At 36.6% G+C, this 14,865-nt stretch overlaps 1 protein-coding gene across 1 annotated transcript in view; it reads right to left on the bottom strand.

Moving 5' to 3' along the window:
* LOC128482972 (probable cation-transporting ATPase 13A4) overlaps positions 1–14,865 on the bottom strand; it is a 37,749-nt gene that overhangs the window by 11,432 nt on the left and 11,452 nt on the right. Inside the window, exons 8-24 of the mRNA XM_053458993.1 lie at positions 14,505–14,577; positions 13,159–13,287; positions 12,373–12,543; positions 11,483–11,640; positions 10,935–11,123; positions 10,625–10,686; positions 8,848–8,998; positions 7,255–7,335; positions 6,701–6,857; positions 5,084–5,201; positions 4,124–4,248; positions 3,772–3,935; positions 2,527–2,649; positions 2,268–2,347; positions 1,730–1,772; positions 1,505–1,614; positions 495–591 (exon numbers count right to left, since the gene is read on the bottom strand). Of these exons, the coding sequence (XP_053314968.1) occupies positions 495–591; positions 1,505–1,614; positions 1,730–1,772; positions 2,268–2,347; positions 2,527–2,649; positions 3,772–3,935; positions 4,124–4,248; positions 5,084–5,201; positions 6,701–6,857; positions 7,255–7,335; positions 8,848–8,998; positions 10,625–10,686; positions 10,935–11,123; positions 11,483–11,640; positions 12,373–12,543; positions 13,159–13,287; positions 14,505–14,577 (2,031 nt within the window). The remainder of the gene's footprint in view (positions 1–494; positions 592–1,504; positions 1,615–1,729; positions 1,773–2,267; positions 2,348–2,526; positions 2,650–3,771; positions 3,936–4,123; positions 4,249–5,083; positions 5,202–6,700; positions 6,858–7,254; positions 7,336–8,847; positions 8,999–10,624; positions 10,687–10,934; positions 11,124–11,482; positions 11,641–12,372; positions 12,544–13,158; positions 13,288–14,504; positions 14,578–14,865) is intronic.

Below are 14,865 nucleotides of genomic sequence, written 5' to 3' on the forward strand. Positions count from 1 at the left end.
CAAAATATTAAAAAAAGAAATACAAGAAAAAGAAAAACACAAATGTCCATTCAGGGTTATCCTGGGGGTAAAAGGAAAGTTTTTATGGGAAAAGGTTTTTGGAAAAAAAATGTGTGAAAATGTTTAAGGAATAGACTAGGGATAAAAACTAATCTTAAAACTCATCCCATTCTTTGCATGTGCTACAGCTAGGCTATTAAATTGTGAAAATTGGGAGGCACAAAGGGACAGTCCAAGCCAAATACGAGTACTCGGCCTTACGGACAGTAAGGAAGAGAGCCAACTAAAATAGAGCTTGTGTAGAGTTAAATACTATGTAGTCCTAGACAGTGTCTGGTCACTGCATCTCTTTAAAGTAAGAGGCTAAAAACCCAACATTTTAGTTCTGTTGAAGGTGCGATAGCAAGTAGGCCGAATGCAAAGTAAGGGATCTTGGCAAATTAACCTCAAAACCTTTCTAATTGTGAAATATGAACAGCGTATAATTTTCTTACCCAATAGAGCAGCAATACCCCAATATACTGAATCATACTGTAAATAGCCATGTATTTGAAAACACAGAAAGAGGTAACAAGAGCAGCTCTTCCTTCCCTGGAACAAATTGCAATAAGGTTAGAATTAATGGATCCAGAGTAAATATTCAGGGATACAGATTTGTAAAATATAAAAGGGAATAAAGGGGGAGGGTGGCACATACATATATATGCACAAGTATGCACTTTGAGAAAGAGGTCTATTATAATAAATTGAAGAAATATGATTATAACATGAAAATAGGTGAAGATAGACAGATAGAGGCTTTGCTTTATTTAAGGATCCAAGTGTCACGCAAGCTTAAGTGTATATTCTAAATTAGTGGAGTATAGCTGAAGCGCTTAACGGACGTGCTGCTGAATCACTGGGGATAAACCCCACAGTTACCCCAAAAGAAATGTTAAATTATTTTTATGTTATGACAGCACCCAACAAAATTGCAAAAATTACAAAAATAATTGCAGCGTGATTGTAATCAATTTTCTCCGAAAAGATCAAAAGCAGATACCAGGAGGTTAGGCAAATATAAGCTACCAGATTCTTGTTTGATATTAAAAAGACGTTTACACCTCTTAACTTCCTGGTATCTGCCTTTGATCTTTTCGGAGAAAATGCATTCTATTCACGCTGTCGGGGACACCTGAAGGCTATGTTTTAAAGTAACAAATTACGAAAGGGCTAGGCAGTGCCCTGTATAGTGTAAGAGTCTCTCCTATTCTTTTTTGATATACTATACCATATGGTCTTTCAAGTGCCTAGGATCCTTATGAACATACACTATCTGTCAGGCATATGTTTTGGGAAGTATAATCTTGATTTAACTTTGTAATTTTTACAATTTTGTTAGGCGCTGACCCAAATTAGTTTTGTGATATATTCATAAAGTATACATTCACATATAGCCTCCACAATTCATTTTAGCCAGTCCTACATAATAGTACAGTATTGGATAATGAAGAGAGTAACTCACTTTATCAGCTGTGGGACACATTCGATGTTTGGAGTATTTGATGTGAAGGGTGAGGCTACAGATGCCTCTTGCTCAGATAATGAAATTCCAACATGAGCCATTTTCAGAGCCTAAAAGCAGAGGATAAAAGGATAATTAATCGCTTTTTCATTATTCGTGTCAACGATTACCTCCCAAGGGAAAAAAAAACTAAATAAAGGGTCACACTACATGTTTAGTACTTACTCCACAATCATTGGCTCCATCACCACACATGCCAACATAGTAACTTAAGGAAAAGAAATAAAAAAAAAAATCACACACAGAATAGAGGAAAACCTGGTGTGGGTATCATCAAAAGTCAGGACTAATCAATAAAATACTATTCAGCTCTAGCTTAATAGTTAGTAGAGGACTGGCAAAGGGATATGGTGTTGGGGTGAGGCAATAGCACCTTGAGCTGCTTTGACTTGAAGAGTTTGTGCTTTTCTTGTGTATGTTGATTTAAATTTTACATATCGGCCCGGGATATTTATCGTATGGACTTTAGACAACTTCTAAACCCTAACTGAATCCTACCTTTGCTCAAATCATGAATAATTCATACAGTAATTTTTCTTTTTGCGATTGTGTGTTGGGTGGGCTATATGTGTTCACATTTTTTACATTTCAGATTGCATTTTCTAAACCCAGAAGCAGTTAGAGGTCGTAAAGTACTGTATCTAGTTAATAATGATACGTAGAATATCTTAGAAAAGCCAGAGGTTAAATACATAGAACCTACCCTAATTTTTGGAATTCTTCCACAAGACTTGATTTTTCCCCTGGGGACATTCGAGCAAAAATAGTTCCATTTATCAATATCTGCAAAGGGTTAAAAGAAGGAAGATTTCACATTTGATTTCAAAATCCAGTAACAAATTCCTTACAAGAAACGACATGTTGAAACAAGTTGAACATCCTACCAAGATTAGGTATGTCTAAGCGATTTTTTTTAAAAATAATATATCTATTTTTCACACCAAAGAATGAAATGCAAATACCTTCTGCAGCAAATGGTTAAAATGTCGCAATATTACTTTGTAAGAAGCCCCAGTCATGGCGAAATGGAAAGGAGGCTTTTTGTTTCCGGTTGTGGATTCATCCTCTATGTTAAGGAAAACATCCTAAAATTATATTACAGTACAAAACATTACACAGTATATACGAATAAAATCAAAGGCGTGGCATAAAATAGAAATATTTATTTTAAACATTTTGCTGCCGGAAAAGAAATGTATTAACCATGGCAGGAGAAAACATTATTGCCCTCCTAAAAAGCTTCAGCAAGCTATATAAAATAAAATGATTATATACCTAATTTTACATTTAATTTGAATGTACCCCATTATATCACTAATCATTATTATTTATAATTTTATATAGCAATTAATTATAATCTGTACAGCTGTACAATGGGTAGACCGGGCAGAACAAGTAGTATATAACATAATTTGATTTACAGAAACAAGAGTGAGGAGAGCCCTGCTCAAAAGAGCTTACAATCTAGAGGGAGTTAGGGTGCATTACACAAGAGGTAAAAATGCCACTAATAGGGATGGACCAGCCATGCCAGTATAAGTATTGTGGGAGAGGCACTGGGACAGGTGAGCTAAAGGAATATGGCAGGAAACATGTTAATGCGTAAGTTCATAGGTGTCCTTAAAGAATTGGGTCTTGAGGCATTTTTTGAAGGACAGAAAGGCAGAAGGAAATATAGATAGGCTGGGCGAGGGCGTTGCAGAGGATAGGGGCAGCCCTTTGAGAAATCGTGTAAGAGTGCATGAGAGCTGTAAATCAGAGGAGAGGACAGATGGAGATTATTGGATGAGTGGAGAGACCAGTTAGGAGCGTTCTTAAAGAATAGTGAAAAGATGTAAGTAGGGGAAGCCCTATGATGGGCTTTGAAAGTAAGAGTCAGGAGCTTGAAATGAATCCTGAAGCACACAGGGTTGCTATAGCCCTAGGGGGGCAACTAAGACAAAAACACTGTAATTGTCTTTAATTCTTTATATTTTTCATTTGTTAACACCTGTTTAAATCTGTATCCTTATGTTTAGAGCTTCTATTTTTACATATTATAATGAAATTGTCACAATCTGTGATTCTTAATTGAGATTGTACAAGTGCAAATTAAAGTTTTATTGTGTCCAATGAAGGCTGTGTTGGAATTATGTCTCAATTGGTAAAACTCTTGAAAATGCATACATTAGTGGAAATCAGTACAAAGCTCCTATAATGGCGCCTACCGTAATCTCAGAATATTTTTGTTTGCCTCCTTGAAGCAGAGTCCATGTGATAGATGCCAAGTTAGACTCACTGGGTTCTTGAGCTTCAATAAAAACGACATTACTCCCTTCTGATATCATTCCAGAGTTTTTAGCAACAGTCACAGCTGTCTGAAGATTATCACCTGCTCGACATAAATTCAAATTTTCAACGTAAAACATGATTGTTCTCACGCAAATAACATTCACAGGTTCAACATTAATGAAACCACCCTTCAAACCCTCACAATAATATACGTTTACTAAGGAAAAGGTAATTTAGAATCAAGACACTTTGAATCCAGCATAAAATACAGGCATTTTCAATAAATACCTGTGATCATGACCGTTCTGATTTTAGAACCGTCAAGCTCTCTTAACACAGGTCTAGTTTCTAGCTTCAGTCTGTTTTCCATCACTAGGAGTCCAAGGAAACTAAGGTTGGATTCTACCTCCTCCCTTATAACAAGGAAAAAATGTAAATCAGGGATGAATTTATGAAACAATACAAGATTCTGTGTATATATATTTTAAGAAAGGAAAAAGTATATATAGATGAGGAGAAAGAGAACTTTGGGACAGGAAGTTCACTGTGAAATCGCCACTGTGAGACACACCTCATCATCCATAACATGAACTACAGTATCTCCAAATCAATTACAATGACCGCCAAAGAAAAAAGAAAAAAGCTACAGGTAGTTTTGATGAAAGCACGAAGCTATACTAAAAGCTATGATGATGATGGCTCTCCATTAAACCTCTACCCTACATTATGTGTACGTGTTTTGTAAAGTCTCTGCACTTGGACTTGTGGGCTGGGAGGTAAAGTCCCAGTGTTCTTTTATACAGGTAAGGTTGGTGGATAAACTATGGTCCTAGGGTCCCAATGTAATTGGGTGATCAGTTCTCAGATGGTTTTACGAACTTAGTTTAACGAAACCAACCAATACATTCCATAGGCAGGTCCCATGTCGTGAGCTTACAGTGTGTTTTTAAGGGGCTAACAATTCGTACACGTTTTTTGTGGCGAAGATGTGAGTGTAGACAATACATGGAGTTTGCATGACGTGTATAGGAATCACTGGATAACCCAAGTTTGGTTAAGAACAGCAGCTCTGCTTTGCCCAGCAGAGCCTGGCCATCTTTTCGATGGTAATGCTGTCATGACCCTTTCCCAAGGCTGCAGAATTATTTTAGGTAAAGGTCTTTGTTAAGGTAATTGTTTACATTACTAATTCATTATTCCTTCCTGCATTTTCATGACATTTTACACAGGATATATTCTTGCTCTTACCTCTTTAAAGTGGATAGATTAAAATGCTCTTTTGAGTCCATGATCTTGTAAGCCAGTCCAATAACTCTAAACCCCTGCTTTGTATAATGTTCAAGCTCATCTGAAAAGTTGATGGGAACTGTTTGAAAGAGATGAAAAAGCAAAACATCACCGTAAGTACAAACAATTCATTAAGAGGTGTCTGTCCAGTCAATATTGTAACCTGATACAAGTGTAATCATGTTGGAATGAAATCAAGGAGAAGGTAGGGCAGAGCTTAATTATTAGTAAAAAAAAAAATTAAAAAAAAAAAAAGGAAGCAAGAAAAAACCCTTATATCTATTTTTATACTGTGTTGGTTTTTTATGAAACTATTGTGCAAAAATTTTTGTGAAGGAAAACTAAAGTCGCACAGTTGACTAGTGGCCTTAAATACATTTGCAACAAATGGAATGTTAAGGAAATATTTGAAGACAAATAGTGTTTTATAAATAAATTACAGACTAATGGACATCCTTGAAGACTCATAATAGAAACTTAATGTTATCCTGCAGGCACGTGGCCCAAAATATTCTTGGGTATTAAAACAATTCATCCAAAACTGCAGATATTTTAACTCACTCAACCAGAAACCATGAATAATCCAACGAAACAAAAGCCTAAAACGTTTACAAATAAGAAAGCAAATGCATAAAATCAATATTTTTTAATGAACCCCGATGCCAGCTATAAAAATACCTGACCTATATACCAGCAGAAGACTGTGTGCTAAATATATCCAACATATCACCTCATTTCTTTAGTGAACAGGTTTAACCGATCCTTATGAAAAGCATGGTAAATCCCGGGTTTTCTGTAAACTATAGAAACGCAGAATTTCAAGGCACATAAGAACTGTTCGACCCATCTACTCTACTGATTTAAAAACGCAGACCTTAATCAGCCTTGGTTTTGTCTGAGATTCTAAAAAGCTTTATTCCTACATCATGCGTGTTTAAGTTCACTCGCTTTCTAACTTCCTACTACTTCTGCTGGGAGGCCGTTTAACGTAAGGTAAATATAAGTACCAACACAAAAAGAAAAACAGCCAGTCTCCGTTTGGCACAGCCCCTGTTGTAAATAGTAGATTTCAATGCAAGGATTTTTTTTTTTTTTTTTTTTTTTTTTTTTTTTTAGGGGGGGTATTCTAATACATACATTTATTGCATTCTTATAGTAAAAAGCAAGTAAAAACATGGAAAAAAAAACTAAAATTAATTCTAAAGATAAACATTTAGGGGTTAAATGTAATAATTATACTAAACATACAACATTACAAAAATACAAATTTCCACAAATATGACACCCCTGTTGAACAGCTGGTGCATCTGCTTTTGTGGAGTACAACATAGGCCCTCATTATTTATGTTGAGGGTCTTGGGCGCTATAGTTCACAAAAAATAATGGGTCCATGTTTCTAATCCAAAACTGTATTTATATGCACATATGAATATATTCCAAACACATATTCATATGCACATGCTAAGCAATATAATATTGTTGTCATATTTCCAGGATCTCCACTGGTCATGGTTTTTTGATGACTAGTGTGTATGACCATGTATGCATTTCCATATCAAAGCATTTGTGAAACAGAACCTGTATCAGGTATGCAAAATGAAGCAACCATCTCCGGTGCTCCCTTCATGTAGACAGCATATTCATCCCCATTGAGAACTTGCGTGACGACGGACATGCGCTGCAACCCAGAGGAGAATGGGAACTGCTGTAGGACAACTATGCCTTCAACATCCACCTGTGGAGGAAAAAATGTTTTTAGGAATAGAAATTGATCATTATCAACAGTGACAGACCTCTGGCATTATGTAATCTACAAAAGAAAGTGTTTCATTACATTTGGAACAGTCAGCATTGCAAACAGAGCCCAACGCAAGTAGCATAATAGACATATAATACCTTCCATTTTTTTAATAGTGTTCTCCACTTAGTTAACTATGTTGTATTGTTGTTTTATTTTTCATCTAGCACTTGTAATTTAAGGCAAAGAGAACTGTGGAGCCTACCATGAGAGGTTCCCATGTATGATTACGGTATTAAAGAAATGAAAAAAAAGAAATAATGCTGTTTTAGAACTTTTTAAGCACTTAAAACCACAAAGTAGTAATAAAGCGTATACATGTAATTTGCCTTACATTGCCTGCACTTGGACCAGGTTTCACAGTCATTGATTGCATAGACTCCTCTGTATTATCCTCCTGACAGTGAGCTATTACCTGGTTAAACAAAGCCAAGAACCAAAGTATATTTGGTTAATTAAAGAACGCAAAAAACAATCAACAATAAGCAACTCAATATTATTGAGGAGCTAAGCATGCACAATACAAAGTAAGAAAATTAATATACACAATGTGTAGATCTACAGCATATATTTAAGGCATACACATTACTGTAAAATATAGGGTTTTTGTAATGTGACAAATAAAAATATCCACTGTATAATAATCTAACATTTTACCGCAGTTTAGAATGGGTTTAGTTTGGGTGTTGGTGTGGCAGAGCCTGTCCTGGTGTGTGTATGAACACAGAAAAGAACCCCAGCACTCCAATCAGCTTCCAATCCTTAGGTTACTTTATTCAAAGAAAGCAAAACAAAAAAAAGCAACGTTTCGGCCAAACAGGGCCTTTGTCAAGCTCAAAAGGCCCTGTTTGGCCGAAACGTTGATATTTTTGTTATGCTTTCTGTTTTTGTTTTGCCCTTTTTTCCTGCTAGCTCCCAGCTTCCTGGGAGTTGAATGCTGAACCATTTCTTCTTTTTTTAACTGTCCTGGTGTGTGTGTGTTTGGATGTCGGTGTGGCAGAGCCTGTCCTGGTTTGTGTGTGTTTGGATGTCGGTGTGGCAGAGCCTGTCCTGGTGTGTGTTTGGATGTCGGTGTGGCAGAGCCTGTCCTGGTGTGTGTGTTTTGTTATCCGTTTCCTTAATTTACAGTAATTTCATTTTTACTTATCCAGAGATAAAATGCCCTCCTGAATTTGTAGTGACTTCAGGGGACAAAACATTCAAGGCTCTGAAATCATTTAGTGGAAAAGTTAAGGTATTGTGTTATTTACTCCATAATATTTATTTCAAGGATTAGTCGCACTAAATTGTGGCTTCAGGCTTCCCATGTTGAATGACAAAGTATTATGTATATGTATGTACATATATGTTTTTTCATAAAAATGGGCTGCTTAGTCTGAAATGCCTTGGCCTATTTTTTGTCCCAGTCCGGGCCTGGTACTTGGCCTCAGAGTATGTACCCCGTTTTGGATCTAAACAGCTGTGTCTGGGTAACAGGGTAATAACGTGTGAAAGCAGTACTAACTTATGTGGGGTTTAACTACGTAGCATATCAATGCAAAGGTGTTCCAAAGTCACCAAAAGTCATCAAATGCAGATGTATGCTACTACAATGTTCAATATCTGGGCAGTAGAATGTCCTTAGGTGAAGCTCATTTTCTGCCCGGATGGCCCTGCCCCATGGCTAGTCGCACTGCTAAGACAGGGTGCTTGGGGCAACTCCCAGGCTTTAATTAATAAGCATTAATAAGCTGTGGTGACATGGGTAGGCAAATAACCTCCCATTTTAGGGTCACTGGTTGTAATCCATAGACTCAGGGACTCCATTTATCATCTTGTGTAATGTTACACTCACTAGGAAATCGAGAACTTGTATACAATATAAAATATTAGATTTGCAGTGAGCAGAACTAAATCTTTAGTAAATAATGACAGTGGCCAATTTTACCCAGCCAGTACATTCAAACATTTTCAGGTCCAGTGGATCTCCTTGTACTTTCCCATCCAGTACAATCAGTGAGTGGCAGGATGCAAGGGCTCCAAACAGAGGCCCCCAAGGGAGGGTTGAGTCTTCAGACATGGGGATTATGTTCTGAAACCTGAACGTAACAAAAAAATTGCAATTTTAAAGGTTATAAATCACTAAGTCTCTAGGTGAGTTGAATAATTAAACTCACTGGTCTTTTGTGCATTAAAAAGAACCAGCCCCAGCAGGGTTCTCTTGTGAAGGGTTGAGATGACCCTACATAAAGCATAGTGAATTTGACAAGATGTAACAAGTAACCCCGCCATAATGAAAGCCTCATTGGGAAGATTTTTCTATTTAGAAAATAGCAGCATAAGCCTGCAGTTTTAAAAGCAGTGGTATACCTGTCATTTAGAAATGCATGTCTTCTTGTCAAAACATGAAAAATGATGTCCTGTTTCAGCTTGTAGATCTGCTCTAGAATTATTATATTCTTTGATGTGTAACACGCACGCATGAAAGCCTATTTCAGTATATGAAACTAACTGAATAGATTCATAATACATACGGTTTTCAAACATATATGAAATACCTTTCCAACTTTATACACACCAGGGATAAAGAAACATCTTATCACCACTTTCGTTCAAAGATAAAGTAAGCATGCATTGTTCTCCTACCCTTAATCCTTTCTTTATCTCATACCCTTAATTAATGAAAAAGTGTATCATCTTATAACTACTCTAATTGCTTTATGACTTAATATGACCATATGATGGCATTGCCATTATTACCATTAGGGAGGCATTACTCATTACCCCTGCTACCCAACACCAATGATAACAGCAGCATTCACAAAAAAAGTAGTCTAATTAGGCTCAGTGGTGTTTTTAAACTCTTAAGAACCACAGAAATCCAAAATATACATTTTTGTGATGATAATCTGCAAAAACGACATTCTGCTGCTTGATAATATTATTCAGTGGGGAGATATGGTAATGACAGCTTCTGCGTAAATATAATAATAATAGAAGGATGTCTTCAGCACCCGCACAAGAAGAAAAAAACCCACAAATATATTAAGAAATATTCATGTAAAGTTGTAAACCCATGTTGTTTGCATGTTTAAGGATGTGGTATGTTATTAATGTTTTAATAGCACATTCACCTAAGCTGAGCTAAATAAAAATGTGGCATTACACATTTCATTCTGATTGATGATTTCACCATCAGCCTAGGAAAGGGTTCTTCACAGTAAGAACTATAAGAATATGGAACTCTCTGCCTAAGGATGTTGTATTATCTAACTCTGTTGATGTTTTTAAGAAAGGTCTGGATGCTTTTCTGGTTAAGCATAACATAAAGCGCTGCAACTGCTAAAAGGACAGTCAAAAGTTGATCCAGGGATTCCACTATGGAAACAAGAATGATTTATTTTTCCCCTGTTTTAATGGCTTAATTGGTAATTGCCCCAAGTAGGGGCTTTGTTTATCTTCTTTTGGATCAACTTTAGAACTAGGTATGTGTGAAAGGTTGAACTTGATGGACTGAAGTTATTTCTTAACCTACTATACTATGCAATTCAAATGGATGTATTCACTAACCCAGGAGCAATTCAACTCCTTATCACTATACATTATGAAAAAACAGTATTTATCAGATATATGTATGTTCAACAGGCTCGGACTATCCATCAGACCAAATGGCACCTCCCATGTACCTTTTGTGCCACTCAGGTGGCATTGTTTTAATAACTTACTGGTATCCGTTGGAAGGGACTATTCCCCAGAGATCCATCCCATCTTCTGTCAAAGTTCCAGTCTAAAATAAAAACAAAAATGCCAAAGATGAATGAACATAAATAAATGTATAGTGAGGTAGAATTAGAATGACTAATTATAATAATTTTAAATATAATTTTTTAAAAAATCTTATTTACAGTTACCAAATTATACACAACATAACCTTAAATAATTTGCCGTTGACAATGAAAATCTAGTTGACCAATACTTTCGTATGCTGTGTACTTCTTCTTAATCTACTAATAGGATACATATTTTCTTGAGTACCTTATCAAAGCAGAAGAGGTTTAGTGCCCCACAAAGGTTGATCCTCTGGGGGCTGATACAAAAGATGCCAGCTTTCTCAAGCCTTTTCTGGGCATAAATGATTCCAGCTGTAAGAGCAGCTGGGAGCGCTGGAGGAACCGCAATAGTAATCACATCCAGGGCCTTTTTCACCACCTCCCCAGCTGGAGTCTGTATCAACAGAATAAGACAAGTATGTGTGATAGATCAACTAAAATATACATTTAGATATACTAAAATAAAATAAAAAGACCAACAGGTCAAAGGCTATGTACAAAATGAATGCATTTATTTCTATGTTGACCTAACAAATGATTAGCTTTTTTATCTTTTTTTTTTTTTTTTACTTTTTAAGAATGAGATAAGGGCGTTTCTAATTATTGAAAAGAACTCAAACTTTCCATTATCAACAGCGTTTCTGTAAGATAGACATTTGGTCACCTTTTGCCAGGAAACCATAAACCAGATAATTATTAAAACCACTGTATTTTATAACATTAAAATGAATAACCATAAACAAGTCTGCATACCCCAGCTAGAGAAAACACACAAACTGCAAAGATCATCCCAATGAGGGCCAGTCCAATGAGGCAACAAAGAAATATCAAGGCATCTCTATACATCTTGTAGTTCACTGGTTTGGGGAAGAGAATGGACCGTACCAGATCCCCTTTGGCCGTATTAAAACCTGACAGTAAAAGAAGAATGTTAAGAGTGTATTATCTGACTCATCACATTTACCTCTATGTCATTCTTAAATAGTCCTATCTACAAGTAGACTCCCAGACATCAAGTTTTACAGAAGACTAAAGGTACTAAATTATATTGTTAAAGCAATTTGGGGTCCAGGGATTTTGTTTTCCTTTTTGATTACAAGTTACCACTTTATCAGAGTTGACCTACAGATAGGCTTAAGCTCTTGGAGATATCCAGTGCCTGAACTACATACCTTGACTTGTTGGTCTTTGGTATAAAAAAAACCTCCACTCTTTATCATCCTTTTGAAGAGGGGATTCATAAAATGATGTGCTTAATCCTGCTTTTGGTAACTATAGATGCCCCATTGTAGAGGAGCTTAAACGTGGCTGTGACTAGCTAGGTCTTGGTGATATAAAACACCAATGTATAGATGTACTTTGCTAATCACTCGGTTGATATCCACATCTGGAAAGCAAGTTACACTGATGTGCATGAGCTTTTGTTTTAAAAAAATAAACCTTATCAGGAAAACAGATTAATCTGCTGTTTATATAAAAAAAAAAATTCATATTTTTTCCATAAAACATCATGTAGTGTAAAGCCTAGAAACACATGCACAGCTTTACATGAATAACAGAGCTGGCACCTTTAAAGTAACTGTCCTAAAGTACAAGTAAATTGGTGTATCAAATTTTTTACCAACACTTTAAATTGTTCTCACCTGTTCTCATTACAACTGCCTTCAACGGGTTTCGATCAGAAGCCTTTGTCTGGATGACTTGTGTTCCACAGAAGAGAATGTGCCTTTTGTAATCATGTGCGCTGTGAACTTTCCATGGCTCAGTATTATCAGTCTTAGGCAAAGGAGTCTTGGTGACTGGAATACTTTCACCTGATCAGAGTGATATCACATATCAAGTTCATTTATTTGGTGAACCAAATGAATAACACAGTGTGTACAATAGTACGGGTGATTATTCCTTTAAGATAACAGTTCCAACTGGCCCATAAACAACTGCCCACTTTAGGCGGCCCATCAGCATCTGACATATGGTAGATAATATACATTTTATAAATGCAATTTATATCCATACTGTTTAGTTAATACATAGCAGGACCAGAGAGGGTTTGCTTTTGACCTACTACTTTTGGGCTACTTGTTTCCCTATACATGAAACATTATTTGTATTTAAAAACAGTGCCAGGTGTATATTTCCACCTTGGCCAAACTGCCATATAACAGATGTCTCCCCGCGCAGATGACTTGCTTCTTTTAGGCACACCTCTAAGACAAATACTTTGGTTTTTACATTTGGCCATACTTCACACCTGCCCAGAGATGATGTTCATTGTAATTTGCATTAAGAGGATCAGAATGGTCAGGTCCATGTCCTGGAACATGCAAACTAAATACTAATGCACTGATGTGTACGTACCTCGGATATTGTAGAAAAGGGACTAGTAAAACAAAATGTAAAAAAAAATAATTCCGCAAGAAACGCAGTACCTGTAAGCATGCTTTCATTCACAATGCACATGCCACTGATAAGTAACGCATCACATGGCAGTATTGTGTTTCTTTTTATAACAAGAATGTCGCCAGGAGCCAGGTGTCGGGATTCCTGCTCAACAATACCTTTAGGGAACACAAAAAGGGAAGAAAATAGTTACATTGTTCGGTGATATGCTAAAAAGCCAACAATGGGCCAACTGTCTCAATTCAAACGGCTGTTCCTTAAAAGTCATACCAGCTTCTGTGGTGTATTTTCATAAGCACTCTCCACAGTCTTGTTAAGCCCTACCTATTTCAACGATATTATATGTTGGTCTCCAACAGGCTAGTATGTCAATTGGGTTTATTCACTAAATGGAGCATTGACAGGAGAGTTTGCAGGGCAATGGGGGCTCGGCTCCTTCACCTTATTGTGTATTCTTTGAACTAGCCTCCTTACACATTGAACCATGCATTATACGGGGCCAGATAGGCCCTTTACACTGCTAGTGTTGGCCCAGAATAATGAAGGGAGACCGCAAAATCCATAACTCTCCAGAAAACCCAAATGGGCAAAAGGGAGATGCACCTAGAACATGTGAACTCTACCCATTGCCAACTTGGCGCCTGGACAAGTATGGTTTGTCACAAACACTGCATCTAGTTCACTAAACCGTCGTTTTTTGTGGGGGGAAAAAGTGATGCAGCTGTGTCTTTACCTTGAAGTCATCAAACTGCAAAGACTGGGTAAAAAGCAATAATCATAAAGGGTATTAGGACCAATTGTCATCTATGTTGTCCCAACAACAAATTGACACAAAATCGCTAAAGAATGATTAACAGCATGGCAAATTATTTCTCACATTAACAAATCAGGTCTGCTTTGCTTACAGGGACACTCCAGCTATCATACGCACTGTAATATGACAGCTGAAAGGTCCCGTTTGAAAATGCATGAAGGGATCCCGCAGAACACTTCTCCTTGCACCAGTAGGGTCCAGTGCAGGCTCTGCGAAAGCTGTGGATTCAGAACAGCACCCACTGACAGTAGCTATGGAGTTTAGTGCTGCATTTCTTTATAAAGAATGCATATTAAAAGTACTCACATAGTACTTCAATATAAATTATTTTTATTGGGGATGTCAGGGACCGTAAACGGTATCTTTAAACAAATGATGGTAATTCAAGGGTAATTAAATTAATCCATGTTTTGTTCTGTTCCCAAAAGGAAACATATACAATACTTATGTTTTCATTTGGTGTTATCAAATTTTAGTTTTTCATTAATATCCAAGATGGCAATAAATATAAAGAGAGGATTTTTTTTTTTTTTTTGGGGGGGGGGAATCAGCTCGACTCACCTGTTTCTTTTCCATAAACTGAAACCATGATGTTATTGTGAGATTCAACTAGTCTGTGAAGTTTAACTGATTGCTGTAAATTGGGGAAGCAATTTTATGTAGAGAGTTAGAAGCACGCTGAACACTGTAAGCCGCATATTACAGAATCAGGAAGCATTTTGTGGGAAAATAAAGCTAATTACACATCTTATGAACTCAACATTCGACAAGTCTCAGTACCTAAATAAATGCATTTCTGGAAATCTGCAAATAAAAGTGATGGGCCACATTATCAAGCAATTCATTCAGGACTCTCAAATAACAAATCTTTTTTTCATTATAGCAGTAGTATTTTCTTGCATTGAGGTTGTAAAATTATAAT

The sequence above is a fragment of the Spea bombifrons genome, chromosome 3 (assembly GCF_027358695.1).
Source record: "Spea bombifrons isolate aSpeBom1 chromosome 3, aSpeBom1.2.pri, whole genome shotgun sequence".
Classification (NCBI taxonomy): domain Eukaryota; kingdom Metazoa; phylum Chordata; class Amphibia; order Anura; family Pelobatidae; genus Spea; species Spea bombifrons.